Source organism: Macrobrachium nipponense, chromosome 11, assembly GCF_015104395.2.
Source record: "Macrobrachium nipponense isolate FS-2020 chromosome 11, ASM1510439v2, whole genome shotgun sequence".
In the NCBI taxonomy this organism is placed as follows: Eukaryota; Metazoa; Arthropoda; class Malacostraca; order Decapoda; family Palaemonidae; genus Macrobrachium; species Macrobrachium nipponense.
Genome location: NC_061087.1, coordinates 41,225,575 through 41,240,574, shown reverse-complemented (window position 1 = coordinate 41,240,574; position 15,000 = coordinate 41,225,575). Strand labels below are relative to the sequence as shown.

Here is a 15,000-nt window from a genome sequence, read left to right as displayed (position 1 = left end):
GAGTGAGCCCTTATATAACTGCGGCAGTCAAGAAAACAATCAGTCTAAGTTCATTAAATAGGTGCGAGGTAATCTTAATTAAAGGGCAATCACTCCTGTAAATTCAAATCTAAGTATTTCCCTGATTCTGTTTTTATTTGTGGGAAACGTCACAATTATCACTCTATAATTTCTACCTAAACAAAAATAAAATACCGTACTGTGGTTTAAAATAAATACTCATATAAATTTTAAATACAAAATTTATTTCTATATTCAACATTTATCAGTGAAATTCACAATCTCAGGGAAATTGTTTATTATTTGAAAATAAAAGTTTTAATTAATTCTCAAATTAATTATTAAGCAAATGAAATCATAGTTTTATCAAGAAAATTAATTAAATTAAATCATAAAGCATAATTAAATTTGAAATGAATATTTCATTAAATAAAGATTTAATTTGCATGTGTTAGATTCAAACAAATTTCAGAACCATATTATTCAAACTAATTAAACAAAATAAAGACAATGCAAAAACATAATGCACAATACGAGAACAATTAAAGCGTTGACAGTACAAACATTAAGCATATAAAATTTGGATATGTCAAAAGAACAAAGCAAAAGATAAATTTTTAAAAAAATGATAAAAAACCTCGAAGTGCACTTCAAAACATTTGTAAAAATACCTTATACACAGCTGCAGCTTCCATCAAAAGGCTTGTTACAATTTTACACTTTTTCACTATTTTCGTGGGCGCCTTCACGAACCTAACAGAAATAATACTATGTTCAGATTCCACAAACAACATATACTTTACTAAGAAATGAGTGACCAGCTCGCTACGTTAAGTTACTGAAACAGCCTCGCAACCAAGCGAGCGAGAGAGAGAGAGAGCAATCTTAAACTCTCTAACGTACGCTGCTCTGCCTCAAAAGCGAATGAATAAGGTTCTCTATCCCCGTAAGTGTATATGGCCTATGGGGCAGTTAGAAAAACGAAAACATGCTACGTCATCTCTATAGGGTTAGCTAATACAGGACCTCTTTGACTGCGTTCACATATGGCTATGAATAAGGCTCCTTTGTTCCGTTACAGGTCCGACCGGGATGATAAAAAATTAGCTTAACTCATCTATTTTCAAGGGGTTGAAAAACAGTGCGGCCTGGGAGGTCTTACGCATGTGTGCGCCGGTAAAGAAATCAGCTTAGCTAAGACATTCTCAAAGTGTGACAACAACCCTCTTCAAAAGGCTTATGAGCTTTCACTCTCTCTGTGTCTTACATACTTCAAAATGAAAAATTGGATCACTTAAAGGCGGCCATACACATACGCGACTGGCTTGGGGTTTGTCCTGCCTGGGATTAGCGCGTGCTCCAGTCCGCTTGGGTATTGCCCTTACACGCAGAGGACTTGCTCTACGCATATTCTGAGAGGGCAGAGCTAATATGCAGTGGCCGTGTTCCTTTCAGTCCTATAGTGTCCTGATATGGTGAGTGTTTTTAAATCATGGCACCAAGTAAAGGAAGATAGTGCAATAATGATAATAGGATAATAGCACTCCTGCAAGACGAATACAAGCATGAATCATGCAAGAAAAATTGTAAAGTATGGGTGAAACCATGGCTAATAAAGAGAGGTTTTACCATATGACTTAAATGAAAGAATTAAAGGAATAACCAGGAAGGATTATAGAAATTGACTTAAGAATGATTGATGATGGTTGGGGGGGTTGTGTCCTATTTTTATTGCTGCTTCAGGTACAAATCGGGTAACGGAATCCATTCATAATACAATATGCTTTTCAAATGCTTTTTCATTTTATTTAACCCCCCCCCCTGCAATGCAAAATTTTCCACCTGCATTTCAGAATGTTTTTTTGCTCTCTCTCGTCTCTCTCTCTCTCTCTCTAACTCTCTCTCTCAGGTGATATGGAATGCATAATTCTTAAACATACTTTACTTTGTATACAAGAATCTAAATTGACTCTGAAGATGAATGAATTTGAATATCGATGAAAGGTGTGATATCGATCACTATGGACAGATTTCCTCTCAATGTTTTACTAGTGAAATTCACAGTCGTTAAGAATGCTAATGTTTTTATCGACACGTTTATCCTTTAAAATATTTTACAAATTAATTGTAAAATCATGATTTATATTTGTCAAACGATACCATGAAAGGCTGGGAGTTTTGCTTTCACAAAAGCTGTTTGCATCTTTATCTATTTTGTTTTTACATAATTCCAGTAATTGCTCATAAGCTGCTTGTCTTTTTACTGGATTGGAATAATCCGAACTTCGGGTATTTTCCAAAACACGTAGTGCTCTGTACAGGTCCAAAAAAATCAGAATGAAATCGTGAGATAAATACTTGACTGACTGCGTCATCCTTTCACAACAGCAGTACTACCCCGACTCCCACGGGGAAATAAGGTATTGTACAGTTGACACAGGTTTACCTGGTACACCAAAAAGTCTTCAGAGACTTGCTACGAAAAATTACATGGTACAGTGTTTACTGAGGAGATGGGGGGGGGGGAGACCCCTCCTCTGCTTGCAAGAGTTCCACCAATAAACTCTGGAGTGGTTGGTTTGGTGGCGGAGTTATTAGGTATGGTTGGAGAAAGACACACACAGGAGTAAAAAAAAAAAAAAAAAAAAGAAAAAAAAAAAAAAAAAAAAAAGAAATCTGAGCAGTTTATATCGTTGTAATTAAGATTGTTGTCTCACTTGTAATATGTTTGTTTAATTAAGGTTCCATTTAACTTTCGGCCAAGGCGTTATCTAACACTGTGTCTTTTATTGTATATTGGCCATATTCATTACACAATACTTAAAATGTATCAACATTTTTTAAAGTTATATTGGTATTGCCGAAAATCACGAACATCATAACAGGATATTTTAACCTTATCATGTAAGCCAAGTTTACAGCATCGGTTGCAGTGCGTTTCCTACAAATTCTACAATAGGAAGCTATAAAGAGAAGCGCAGCAACACTTGATTGAATATACCCAAAAACTCCGTGAATGTGTTGAGAGTCTCAGACACTTAGCTCCTCTCTCTCTCTCTCTCTCTCTCTCTCTCTGTCTCTCTCTCTCTCTAAACTAGCCAACTTATCTCTATCTCTCTCTCTCTCTCTCTGCTATACCAGCTAACTTAGTGACATGATGCCATCTAAAAAAACCCTTACCTCCAGTATGCAGTTCTTGATATGTCATTAGTGTATTCAGGAGGAGGAGGTCAGTGTTTACCCAATAATGTCGAAGATTGCTCTTCCTGACAATATCCATAAGCATAACGAAAGCAAAGAAATTTCTCATCTCTGATACTTCAATGTCATAAACTCTTGTTCCCTTGAGTGTTCGCTTCATATATTACCCCATTTCATAACATGAAATTAACGATTGGATCTCTCTACAGTCAGTTCCATTATAGAATCATTAAAGCAGAATAAAAAAACTTTATTCCTGATATACTTTCATCAAAATCGAAGGTGTGCGGCAAAAAATCATCATCACCAATCCTTTGCCACACAGAATTAGCTGGTTTGACATTTCTGACAACCTCCTAGGCCACCCTTACCTCCCCTCCCCCGCGCTGTTCTTACAAATGGAAGACGACCAGAGCAAACGGCCAGCAAGACCACTAATAAGGCACCAAGTAGACAGAAACAATATCGATACAATAAGCTATGGAGGCGCGCAAATTCAAAAACTTAAGAACGTCACATGACGTAAACGTGTGGGACGACTTCTGCAACACGTCATATGACGTGGTTGACCTTTTAAAGGTTAACTGTTGTTTTTCTAAAATTACGTATGCACTGATATATTATAGACTATATATTTCGTTGACCTCAGGTGATAGGTGAAGTCATTTGGGATTTCCTTATAGTGGCTGACATAAAGAGAGTAGCATCTGCTGAATTGACAACCTTTAAAAATATCCTACAGAGCATATGACCCCTATACTCAGAAACGACAACGACGGCCAAAAAATATGCACATTTTTAACTCTTGTTCATATAACTTAGGTTTTAACCTAAGATACATTGAAAATATCAGTAGGATATAAAGCATTACATTTCAAATAATGGAAACTATTTTAATAGACTCCAAGAAGCTAATAAGCGAAAATAAGCGGCGATATATCATATCTGTATTTGCCACACCACAGTGAACAAAGTATACAGGTAAGGCAATTTGCCAATACTGTTACCGACCTCACTGTATGAAAACAGTGCTCGGCGAGTCATTCAGTTCTATAATTCAATGCTGCTAACAAGAAACGGTGATTAGGAAGACACATCAAAAACATGTAGGGCCTGAGTAAGTAGGAAAGTTTACTGCAATACTCTCAATATTGTATGGAGGCATTATGCCATTTTTTTTACAGATACTTCGAATATTATATCAAGAATATCATGGTTATAATAAAAACTTGTTGAGAACTATGTTTATTAAAACATATAATCAAATAACTAGTGAGAACAAAATGAGAACATTTTATTTCCTATTACAAAAAAGATAACATTTATATTATACAATCTATTACCTTGACCATCCACCCTCTCTCTCAGTCACTTCCCTCAATCTGTCGGGCATCGAATGAACAAGGTTGAAAATTTGCTGTGGTCTCCGTCTACAAATTTCCCACTGAGAGTTGATGTGAACCATGAGTTGCTGTGTTGTTCTCTCATGTTTCCATTTTCCATGTGTTTCACCATCTGGCCCCACACGTGTTCAATTACATTCATATCTGCTCCTTTTCTCGGCCATTCAAGAAGAAGCGTTATCCTGTCCCGGCAAACCACTCTTGAACAACGCGAGCAATGTGAATGGGCCCTGATGGAGGGGAAAAATTCCTTTCTCGTATGAAGGCAAGAAGGAGGTTTGCAGCAGCTCACTTACTTAGCTGCTGTAAATCGCCCCCTCGATACGGAACTCACCCATACCATGCAGACACACCCACCCCATACGTTGCAGGTGACATGGCCGGATCGAACCACTCACCGATGTTACGGGTTCATATCTGAATGAGAGAAAAAATGGGGGTATATAATATAAAATCATATATAACTACCTTTGGAGAATTTAAATTCTCAGTGATGAACAACACTGAAAGAAATTATATTGTCTAATTATTTATTTAATTATATTTGAGGAAAAAGAGGAAATGATGCACTGTCCTTACCTAATATTTATCTCAGAAATAGCACTCTTATTTATGTTTACTCTTTTATATATTTTGACAGTCCACTTCGTGGAACAAAATCTGAAGATTTAATAACTTAATATAAAGAAGAATGCAATTGATAATTGATGCAGTATGATTTTGCTTATCATACCGAGTTCTATTTTGTTTGCCAACAATGCAGCTTCCGTGCGATGTGGACGAAAAGCACTTCGCGTCAGTAAAGATGACCCGCCCTAAAAGTCCAAACCCTTATCAGCATGACGTTTGGGCAAAATCAAGCTTTCCCGCCTTATGTCACTCCGTCAAGAGCTCCTTCGTCGCTGAGTTCTGTGATGATTCTCGCATAGTGAGTCTGCTTCGTACTGTCATCGATGACACTTCTAATCCAAGGTCTTCACGAATGCCTCGCGTTGTTAAGGGTTGCTCTCGAGCCGCCCTGATAATGTTGTCGTCCTCAGCTGGGGTGGTTTTCCGTGGACCCCGTGGCCTAGCTAAGAGAAAGATATTATCTTAATGTTTTAACTTATAATTTTATATAACATCGCAATCAATTCTAGATTCTTCAAATTTTGTACTCGATTGATTGATCATAATTTAGTAAAACATGGCCGTATATTTTTGGTTTCAAAAGCATATCAAATAGAACGTGATGACATATTTTCCATAATATTCTCATTTGGTTGGTGGTTATTAAAGCTGTAAAATTCATTCCTGAGCATCACTGAAAAATGACATATAATATATAAACTATAGCTATCATAAGACGCACAATGACTGTGACGGGGTGGGCACAAATAAAATGCTCTTATAGGCTTAATTTTACTGAGACAACTCAATCGCTATCTAACTTTGTTCATGGTTTGAGGTCGGCAAGGGCCAAGCACCTACCGGTGTGGAATTATGGAGGTGCACCTGAAATATTACTGTGGTTTTGGGAATGGCTGTGAATATCTGTGATCTAACCAAAATTATAATAGCGAGAACGAAATACATTTAAGAGAAACATTCCCATTAATAAGCGCAAGATTAAATAACCATGAATAATGTACCATATCCACCAATTTATTCAGCATAAAAACTTACGCAAGTCTTCAAGTCCCTCACTCTCCTCCCAACTTATCCACAACTATACCGGGTGGTGGGGGACACACCGCATCACGTGCAATTGCCTCGTATCGAGAAGCCATTGTCGCGTAAAGTTAAACAATTCGTCCTCGCAGCGCCAGATTTTTGTGCCCCTTCATCATTGTGAGGGTTATGGAGTCTGACCCATTTAAAAACCTCCTGCTGACGACCTCACCTCCGTTGGGATTCAGCTCTGTTTCGGGGGGGGTTGAGTAAAACAATACCATGCTTCATATTTCATTATATCGTTCCTTGATTGTAGGATTAGCCAATAGGGATCATAATCACCATGGTATGAAATAAAGATACTACTGTTAAATATAATATGCTCACGTAATTATTGTTCCTGTTAATAATTACATTGAGAACTGAATACTCGGCGAGCAATGCTTCGTAAAATGAGCTCGGTAAAAGTGCTCGCGAATTCTCTAACCTATTTCTCTGTAACTAAGATTCGTATAAGTACGAGATTTTGCTATGGTGTACTACACCCAGTACCGTAATTTATAAGAATATCATGAATCACAAATTATAAAGAATAGATCTTTGTCCTGTACGAAGAGGCAAAAGGCTCGATTAGCCAGAAATGGATATGAACACAACAGTATTAAAAAAAACTTCTCCTCCCCTCTCCCACTTCCACCCCCTTCCTCTTCCTTCCCTCACCTCTCCTCTCTCTCTCTCTCTCTCTCTCTCTCTCTCTCTCTCTCTCTCTCTCTCTCTCTCTCTCTCCTTTTCATTCTATATGTATTTACAAGAGAGTGAGTTTAACCCAATCCTACTTCTTGTAAATGTTGTTGTATTCAGAAAATCTACAGTACTATAATAATATCAGGATAAACACTAAAAACACGCTGGCATTAAAGATAAATAAGAAAATATTTCAAGTGGAGCTTTTCGTTAGCCATACACTATCCGCGAGCATATCTACTTTGTCCACTCATCGGGGTCGCAACAGGCCCACCTTACCCCTGGTCCCCCACCCATTTCAATTGTAGCAAAGCCAGGCTGAGGACATTGGTACAGCAAAAGCAAGAAACTTATCAGTTTGAATTACATTTTAGAATTCCAAAACCTGTAAGACGGCTTAACAACAAGAACTCAATCCCCGATACCACTCCCCCGACCTCGAAAAAATATGTATGCATAAATTAGTTTAGTCAAGATTAGAGGGTGTTAATGACATATCAAAACTGCATACCTAGAACAGTGGTATTTCTAGATGACATGTCACTTTAAATTAGCTAATATGAGAGAGAGAGAGAGAGAGAGAGAGAGAGAGAGAGAGAGAGAGAGAGAGAGAGAGGAGCTGAGGTGTCGGACACTTTCACTGAGTTTTTGAGTATGTTCAATGAAGTGCTGCTGCGCTTCTCTTTATTGCTTCCTATTATATTATTGGTTGGAAACGCACTGCAATCGATACTATAAACTTGGCTTACGTGATAAGGTTAAACTATCCAGTTATGATGTTCGTGATTCTCTCCAATACCAATATAACTCTAAAATTTTGATCAATTTTAAGTATTGCTTAATGAATATGACCGATATATAATAACATACACGGTGGTAAAATAACGCCTTAGACGAAAGTTAAATGGAATCTTAATAAACGAACTTATATCAAAAGGGAGGCAGTAATCTTAGGTACAGTGATATAACCTGCTCAGATTTCTTTTTTTTTTTTTTACTCCGTGTGTGTGTGTGTGTTTCTCCAACCAAACCTAATGAATCCTCCCACTGAAAGAATTCCAGAGCTTATTGGTGGAACTCTTGCTAAGCGAGGATGAGTCCTCCCCACATCCCCCTCATTAAACACTGTTACCATATAATTTTTCGAAGTCCCTCAAGAAGGTGTACCAAGGAAACCTGTGTCCAACTGACACGTCTGTACAGACGCACGCTCAAAGCAGCAGCAAAGTGACACACTACTACCAACTCGACTGCTCCTCAGACCAATGAAAATTCAATGAGGTGGTTGTTACCTGTCATTCCCCTGCGGAAGACAGTTTCGTGACCGAGATGAACAACATGTATGGCCTATTATCATACAAACGTCAATTAAAAGTCAATGTATGGTGGGTAACTCCGCATAGCAAAGTCTGCTGCTGCTGCTCCTGCTGCAATGGCTAATGAGTTTTCTTGTATAATTGCAACTCGCTTAACTTTTGAGAGGCGAAATTTTACAATACTGTATATCTACAGAATTGCAATAGCTCTCTCTCTCATCTCTCTCTCTCTCTCTCTCTCTCTCTCTCTCTCTCTCTCTCTCTCTCTCTCTCTGGGAATTGAATAGTTTGCATGCCAGGCTGCCTGATCTTCTCTAGACGTGACCTCGCGGATATTCCAGTTGATATTCCAGCTGATATTCCAGTTCAACCAGATATCTTGAAAGTCTGGCAATTACACGGCCAAGATCTTCCTTCCTCTACTACTTTTCTAAGAAAGCTTTTGCCGCAAATGTTGGTATAATGATTCGTATTCACACTATCAACGACCAATAAGCATTTTCCACGGAATAACTTTACTCAAGTGGAACGGACTGATTCTCGTCCAATAATGCCAGGTCCTGACCTAACCAGATCTTATCTACCTAACCAAACTTAGGGCGCATACCCCCCTTACCTGGCAATAGTCGTGGGAATGAAAAGATACTTATTTACCTAACCTAACTTAGAGCGGTGCCCCCTGACCTGGCAACAATCGTGGAGGGAGAAGATACTTATTTACCTAACCTAACTTAGAGTGGCGTCCCCTGACCTGGCAACAATCGTGGACTGTAAAGATACTTATTTACCTAACCTAACTTGGAGCGGTGCCCCCTGACCTGGACCTAACCTAACTTACAGTGGTGTCCCCTGACCTGGCAACAACCATGGAGGGAAAAGATACTTATTTTCAAGTCAGTGATGACATGCTCCTATAAAATCTGCAGCCTAATTGTATGAAAGTGAAATCAATGATGGGAGTTGTCTCACTCGCAGCTGTGACCATTTCCTCGTCCTCGGCTAAGCGCTGGGACCTATTGGGGTACTCAGCGCTGAAACGGAAACTGACAGTAAAAAAAGTTCGAAAGGTGTAACAGGAGGAAAACCTTACAGTTAGGAGGACGTGGAAAGGATGAGTAAAAGGAGGTACGATAAAAGGAATGAAAGGGGTTGCAGCTATGGGGGCGAAGGGACACTGTTTAGATCTTTAAGTAATGCCCACAATGATAGCACTACTCCAATAAGAGGGGACAACCATCTGGAACCTTCACATTGTAATTGTTTATACACATCAATCCGCTTATGAAATACACTAAAATCCTAAGACATCTTAATGACGATTCATCTTTCTTAGCAATATTCTCCCTCTCTTTCATCTAGTAAAACTCAGAACATACAAACGAGTATTGCTGTCTCCTAATTGCGCAAACTGTGCGACACTCTCTCTCTCTCTCTCTCTCTCTCTCTCTCTCTCTCTCTCTCTCTCTCTCTCTCTCTCTCTCTGTCATAAAAAGGATATCCTCCCTGAAGCCTTCCTGTACTGCATATAAACTGCTCCTGAAAATCTTCAACTTTATGTGATACACGAAAAACGGACTCCTTAATAAGCTGATAAACACGGATATCCCCCACCCCTTATGGTGGGGCTCTCAACAGGCTCCCTTCCACAGCCTGGCAGGAAAGCCAGTGAGGATTTTTCCATCCGTGGGCTAAATAGGATCAGGATCCTTTGGCCTCTAACCTCTGTGGTGGGGCCATCCTTAGGCCCGCTTCACTAGCCTAGTAGGAAACCTGCCTTCCTCCGGAGAAGCAGCCTCTGAAGAGGATTTTCCCTCTATAGGCTGGATAGGATCGGGATCCTTTGGCCTTGAGCCTCTGTGGTGGGTCCATCCTCAGGCCTGCTTCCCCAGCCTGGCAGAAAACCTGCCTTCCTCCGGGGAAGCAGCCTCTGAGGAGGATTGTTCCCTCCATGGGCTAGATAGGATCGTGATCCTTTGGCCTTGAGCCTCTGTGGTGGGTCCATCCTCAGGCCCGCTTCCCCAGCCTGGCAGAAAACCTGCCTTCTCCGGGGAAGCGCCTCTGAGGAGGATTGTTCCCTCCATGGGCTGGAGAGGATCGGGATCCTTTGGCCTTGAGCCTCTGTGGTTCCCTCTCAGGCCCGCTTCCCCAGCCTGGCAGAAACCTGCCTTCCTCCGGGGAAGTAGCCTCTGAGGAGGATTGTTTCCTCCATGGGCTGGAGAGGATCGGATCCTTTGGCCTTGAGGCCTCGTGGTGGTCCATCCAGGCCCGTTCCCCACCTGGCAGTGCCTCCTCCGAATAGCCTCTGAGGAGGAATTGTTTTCCATGGGCTGGAGAGGGGGGGGGAATCCCGATCCTTTGGGGGGGGGGGCCACCAAAGTGGTGGCAGGAAACATGTTCCCCAGCCTGGCAGGAAAACCTGCCTTCCTCCGGGGAAGTAGCCTCTGAGGAGGATTGTTTCCTCCATGGGCTGGAGAGGATCGGGATCCTTTGGCCTTGAGCCTCTGTGGTGGGTCCATCCTCAGGCCCGCTTCCCCAGCCTGGCAGGAAACCTGCCTTCCTCCGGGGAAGTAGCCTCTGAGGAGGATTGTTCCCTCCATGGGCTGGAGAGGATCGGGATCCTTTGGCCTTGAGCCTCTGTGGTGGGTCCATCCTCAGGCCCCCGCTCCCAGCCTGGAGGAAACCTGCCTTCCTCCGGGGAAGTTAGCCTGTGGAGGATTGTTTTCCCTCCATGGCTGGAGAGGATCGGGATCCTTTGGCCTTGAGCCTCTGTGGTGGGTCCATCCTCAGGCCCGCTTCCCCAGCCTGGCAGGAAACCTGCCTTCCTCCGGGGAAGTAGCCTCTGAGGAGGATTGTTCCCTCCATGGGCTGGAGAGGATCGGGATCCTTTGGCCTTGAGCCTCTGTGGTGGGTCCATCCTCAGGCCCGCTTCCCCAGCCTGGCAGGAAACCTGCCTTCCTCCGGGGAAGTAGCCTCTGAGGAGGATTGTTCCCTCCATGGGCTGGAGAGGATCGGGATCCTTTGGAGCCTGAGCCTCTGTGGTGGCGGTCCATCCTCAGGCCCACGCTTCCCCAGCCTGGAGGAAAACCTGCCTTCCCCGGCGGGGAAAGCCTTAGCCTCTGAGGAGGATTGTTTCCCTCCATGGGCTGGATGGGAGAGATCGGGATTCCTTTGACTTGAGCCTCTGTGGTGGGTCCATAATCAGGCCCACCGCTTCCCCACCCGCCCCTGGCCTGGGAGGAAACCGGCCTTCCTCCGGGGAAGTAGCTCTGAGGAGGATTGTTTCCTCCATGGGCTGGAGAGGATCGGGATCCTTTGGCCTTGACCTCTGTGGTGGGTCCATCCTCAGGCCGCTTCCCCCGCCTGGCAGGAAACCTGCCTTCCTCCGGGGAACCGGGGAGGCCAGACCCTGGAGAGGATTGTCCTCCATGGCCGGCCCTGGAGAGGATCGGGATCTTTGCCTTCTGAGCCTCTGATGGTGGTCCATCCTCAGGCCCGTCTATCCTCAGGCCAGCCTGGCAGGAAACCTGCCTTCCTCCGGGGAAGTAGCCTCTGAGGAGGATTGTTCTTCCATGGGCTGGAGAGGATCGGGATCCTTTGGCCTTGAGCCTCTGTGGTGGTCCATCCTCAGGCCCGCTTCCCCAGCCTGGCAGGAAACCTGCCTTCCTCCGGGGAAGTAGCCCTCTGGGCTGGAGGAGGATTGTTTCCTCCATGGGCTGGCCAGGAGGAAATCGGGCGGATGCCCTCCGGACCTTGACCTTTCCTTGAGCCTCTGGGTGGGTCCATCCTCAGGCCCGCTTCCCCAGCCTGGCAGGAAACCTGCCTTCCTCCGGGGTTTGAGAGGATAGCCTCCTGAGGATAGGATTGTTTCCTCCTTGATCTGCCTGGAGAGGATCGGGATCTTTGGCCTTGAGGCCTCTGTGGTGGGTACATCCTCTTGAGCCCGCTTCCCCAGCCTGGCAGGAAACCTGCCTTCCTCCGGGAAGTAGCCTCTGAGGAGGTTGTTTTTCCCTCCATGGGCTGGATTAGGATCGGGATCCTTTGGCCTTGAGCCTCTGTGGTGGGTCCATCCGCAGGCCCGCCCTTCAGCCACGGCGGAAACTTTGCCTTCCTCCGGGGAGGTAGACCGGCTGAGGAGGAATTGTTCCTCCATTGGGCTGGAGAGGATCGGGATCCTTTGGCCTTGAGCCTCTGTGATGGGTCCATCCTCAGGCCCGCTTCCCCAGCCTGGCAGGAAACCTGCCTTCCTCCAGGGAAGCAGCCTTTGAGGAGGATTGTTCCCTCCATGGGCTGGAGAGGATCGGGATCCTTTGGCCTTGAGCCTCTGTGATGGGTCCATCCTCAGGCCCGCTTCCCCAGCCTGGCAGGAAACCTGCCTTCCTCCAGGGAAGCAGCCTCTGAGGAGGATTGTTCCCTCCATGGGCTGGAGAGGATCGGGATCCTTTGGCCTTGAGCCTCTTTGGTGGGTCCATCCTCAGGCCCGCTTCCCCAGCCTGGCAGGAAACCTGCCTTCCTCCGGGGAAGCAGCCTTTGAGGAGGATTGTTTCCTCCATGGGCTGGATAGGATCGGGATCCTTTGGCCTTGAGCCTCTGTGGTGGGTCCATCCGCAGGCCCACTTCCCCAGCCTGGCAGAAAACCTGCCTTCCTCCAGGGAAGCAGCCTTTGAGGAGGATTGTTTCCTCCATGGGCTGGATAGGATCGTGATCCTTTGGCCTTGAGCCTCTTTGGTGGGTCCATCCGCAGGCCCGCTTCCCCAGCCTGGAAGAAAACCTGCCTTCCTCCGGGGAAGTAGCCTCTGAGGAGGATTGTTCCCTCCATGGGCTGGATAGGATCGGGATCCTTTGGCCTTGAGCCTCTGTGGTGGGTCCATCCGCAGGCCCACTTCCCCAGCCTGGCAGAAAACCTGCCTTCCTCCAGGGAAGCAGCCTTTGAGGAGGATTGTTGACTCCATGGGCTGGATAGGATCGTGATCCTTTGGCCTTGAGCCTCTTTGGTAGGGTCCATCCGCCGGGGGTGCCAGGCCCTTCCCCAGCTGGAGACACCTTTGGCCTTCCTCGGGGAGTAGCCTGGAGTAGGAATGTTCCCTCCATGCTTTGAGGAGGATCCCGGGATCCTGGGGCCGGCCCTTGAAGCTCTGTGATGGGTCCATCCTCAGGACCCGCTTCCCAGCCTGGCCAGGAAACCTGCCTTCCTCCAGGGAAGCAGCCTGAGGAGGATTGTTCCCTCCATGGGCGGAGAGGTCGGGATCCTTTGGCTTGAGCCGGCCATCTGATCCTTTGCCTTCCCCAGCTGCCAGGAAACCCTGCCTTCCTCCAGGGAAGCAGCCGTTGAGGAGGATGGGTCCATGGCCTGGGCGGAGGAGGATCCCGGGATCCTTCCCCTTGAGCCTGGCAGGGCCTCCACCACCTGCAGAAAACCTGCCTCCTCCGGGGAGCAAGCTGAGTGAGGATTGTTTCCTCCATGGGCTGGATATTGGATCGATCCTTTGGCTTGAGCCTCTTTGGTGGGTCCATCCGCAGGCCCGCTCCCCAGCCTGGAGGGGAAAACCTGCCTTCCTCCGGGGAAGTAGCCTTTGAGGAGGATTGTTCCCTCCATGGGTGGAAGGTCGGGATCCTTTGGCCTTGAGCCCTGTGATGGGTCTCCCGGCCCCTTCCCCAGCTGGCAGGACCTGCCTCCTCCAGGGAAGCAGCCTTTGAGGAGGATTGTTCCTACTCCATTGCTGATAGGATCGGGATCCTTTGGCCTTGAGCCTCTTTGGTGTCCATCCGCAGGCCCGCTTCCCCAGCCTGGCAAGGAAAACCTGCCTTTCCTCCAGGGAGCAGCCTCGAGGAGATTGTTGGGCCCTCATGGGCCTGGAGAGGAGGATTCGATACTTTGAGGCCAGGATTGAGTCCTCTTTTCCGTATGGGTCCCATCCTCAGGCCCGCTTCCCAGACCTGCAGGGAAACCATGCTTCCTCGTGGTTGTCCATCCTCAGGCCCGCTTCCCCAGCCTGGCAGGAAACCTGCCTTCCTCCGGGGAAGCAGCCTTTGAGGAGGATTGTTTCCTCCATGGGCTGGATAGGATCGGGATCCTTTGGCCTTGAGCCTCTGTGGGATGTCCATACCTCAGGCCCGCTTCCACAGCCATGGCAGACCTGCCCTTCCTCGGCCCGGGAAGTCAGCCTTCCTGAGGAGGATTGTTCCCTCCATGGGTGGCATGGCCTTGAGAGGATCAGGGAGACCTTTGGCCTTGAGCCTCTGTGATGGGTCCTCCAGGCTCTCATCCTGGCAGACCTTCCTCAGGGACTCCGGGGAAGCCAGCCTGGAGGAGGATTGTTTTCTCCCCCCACCATGGCTTGGATAGGGATCGGATCCTTTGCCTTGAGCCTCTTTGGTGGGTCCATCGCAGCCCTTTCTCCCCACCTGGAGACTTGCCTTCCTCCGGGGAGTGCCTTTGAGGAGGATTGGGTTCCCTCCTGGCTGGATAGGATCGGGATCCGTTTGGCCTTGAGCCTCTGTGGTGGGTCCATCCGCAGGCCCACTTCCCCAGCCTGGCAGAAAACCTGCCTTCCTCCAGGGAAGCAGCCTTTGAGGAGGATTGTTTCCTCCATGGGCTGGATAGGATCGTGATCCTTTGGCCTTGAGCCTCTTTGGTGGGTCCATCCGCAGGCCCGCTTCCCCAGCCTGGAAGAAAACCTGCCTTC

General features: G+C 46.1%; 1 protein-coding gene across 1 annotated transcript in view; it reads right to left on the bottom strand.

Moving 5' to 3' along the window:
* The window catches only part of LOC135208554 (mucin-19-like), a 50,490-nt gene extending 36,071 nt beyond the window's left edge, over positions 1–14,419 (bottom strand). Inside the window, exons 1-4 of the mRNA XM_064240870.1 lie at positions 14,028–14,419; positions 13,223–13,753; positions 11,977–12,471; positions 11,269–11,866 (exon numbers count right to left, since the gene is read on the bottom strand). Coding sequence (XP_064096940.1) covers positions 11,269–11,866; positions 11,977–12,471; positions 13,223–13,753; positions 14,028–14,419 — 2,016 coding nt within the window. The remainder of the gene's footprint in view (positions 1–11,268; positions 11,867–11,976; positions 12,472–13,222; positions 13,754–14,027) is intronic.
* Between the last annotated feature and the right edge of the window lie 581 nt (positions 14,420–15,000).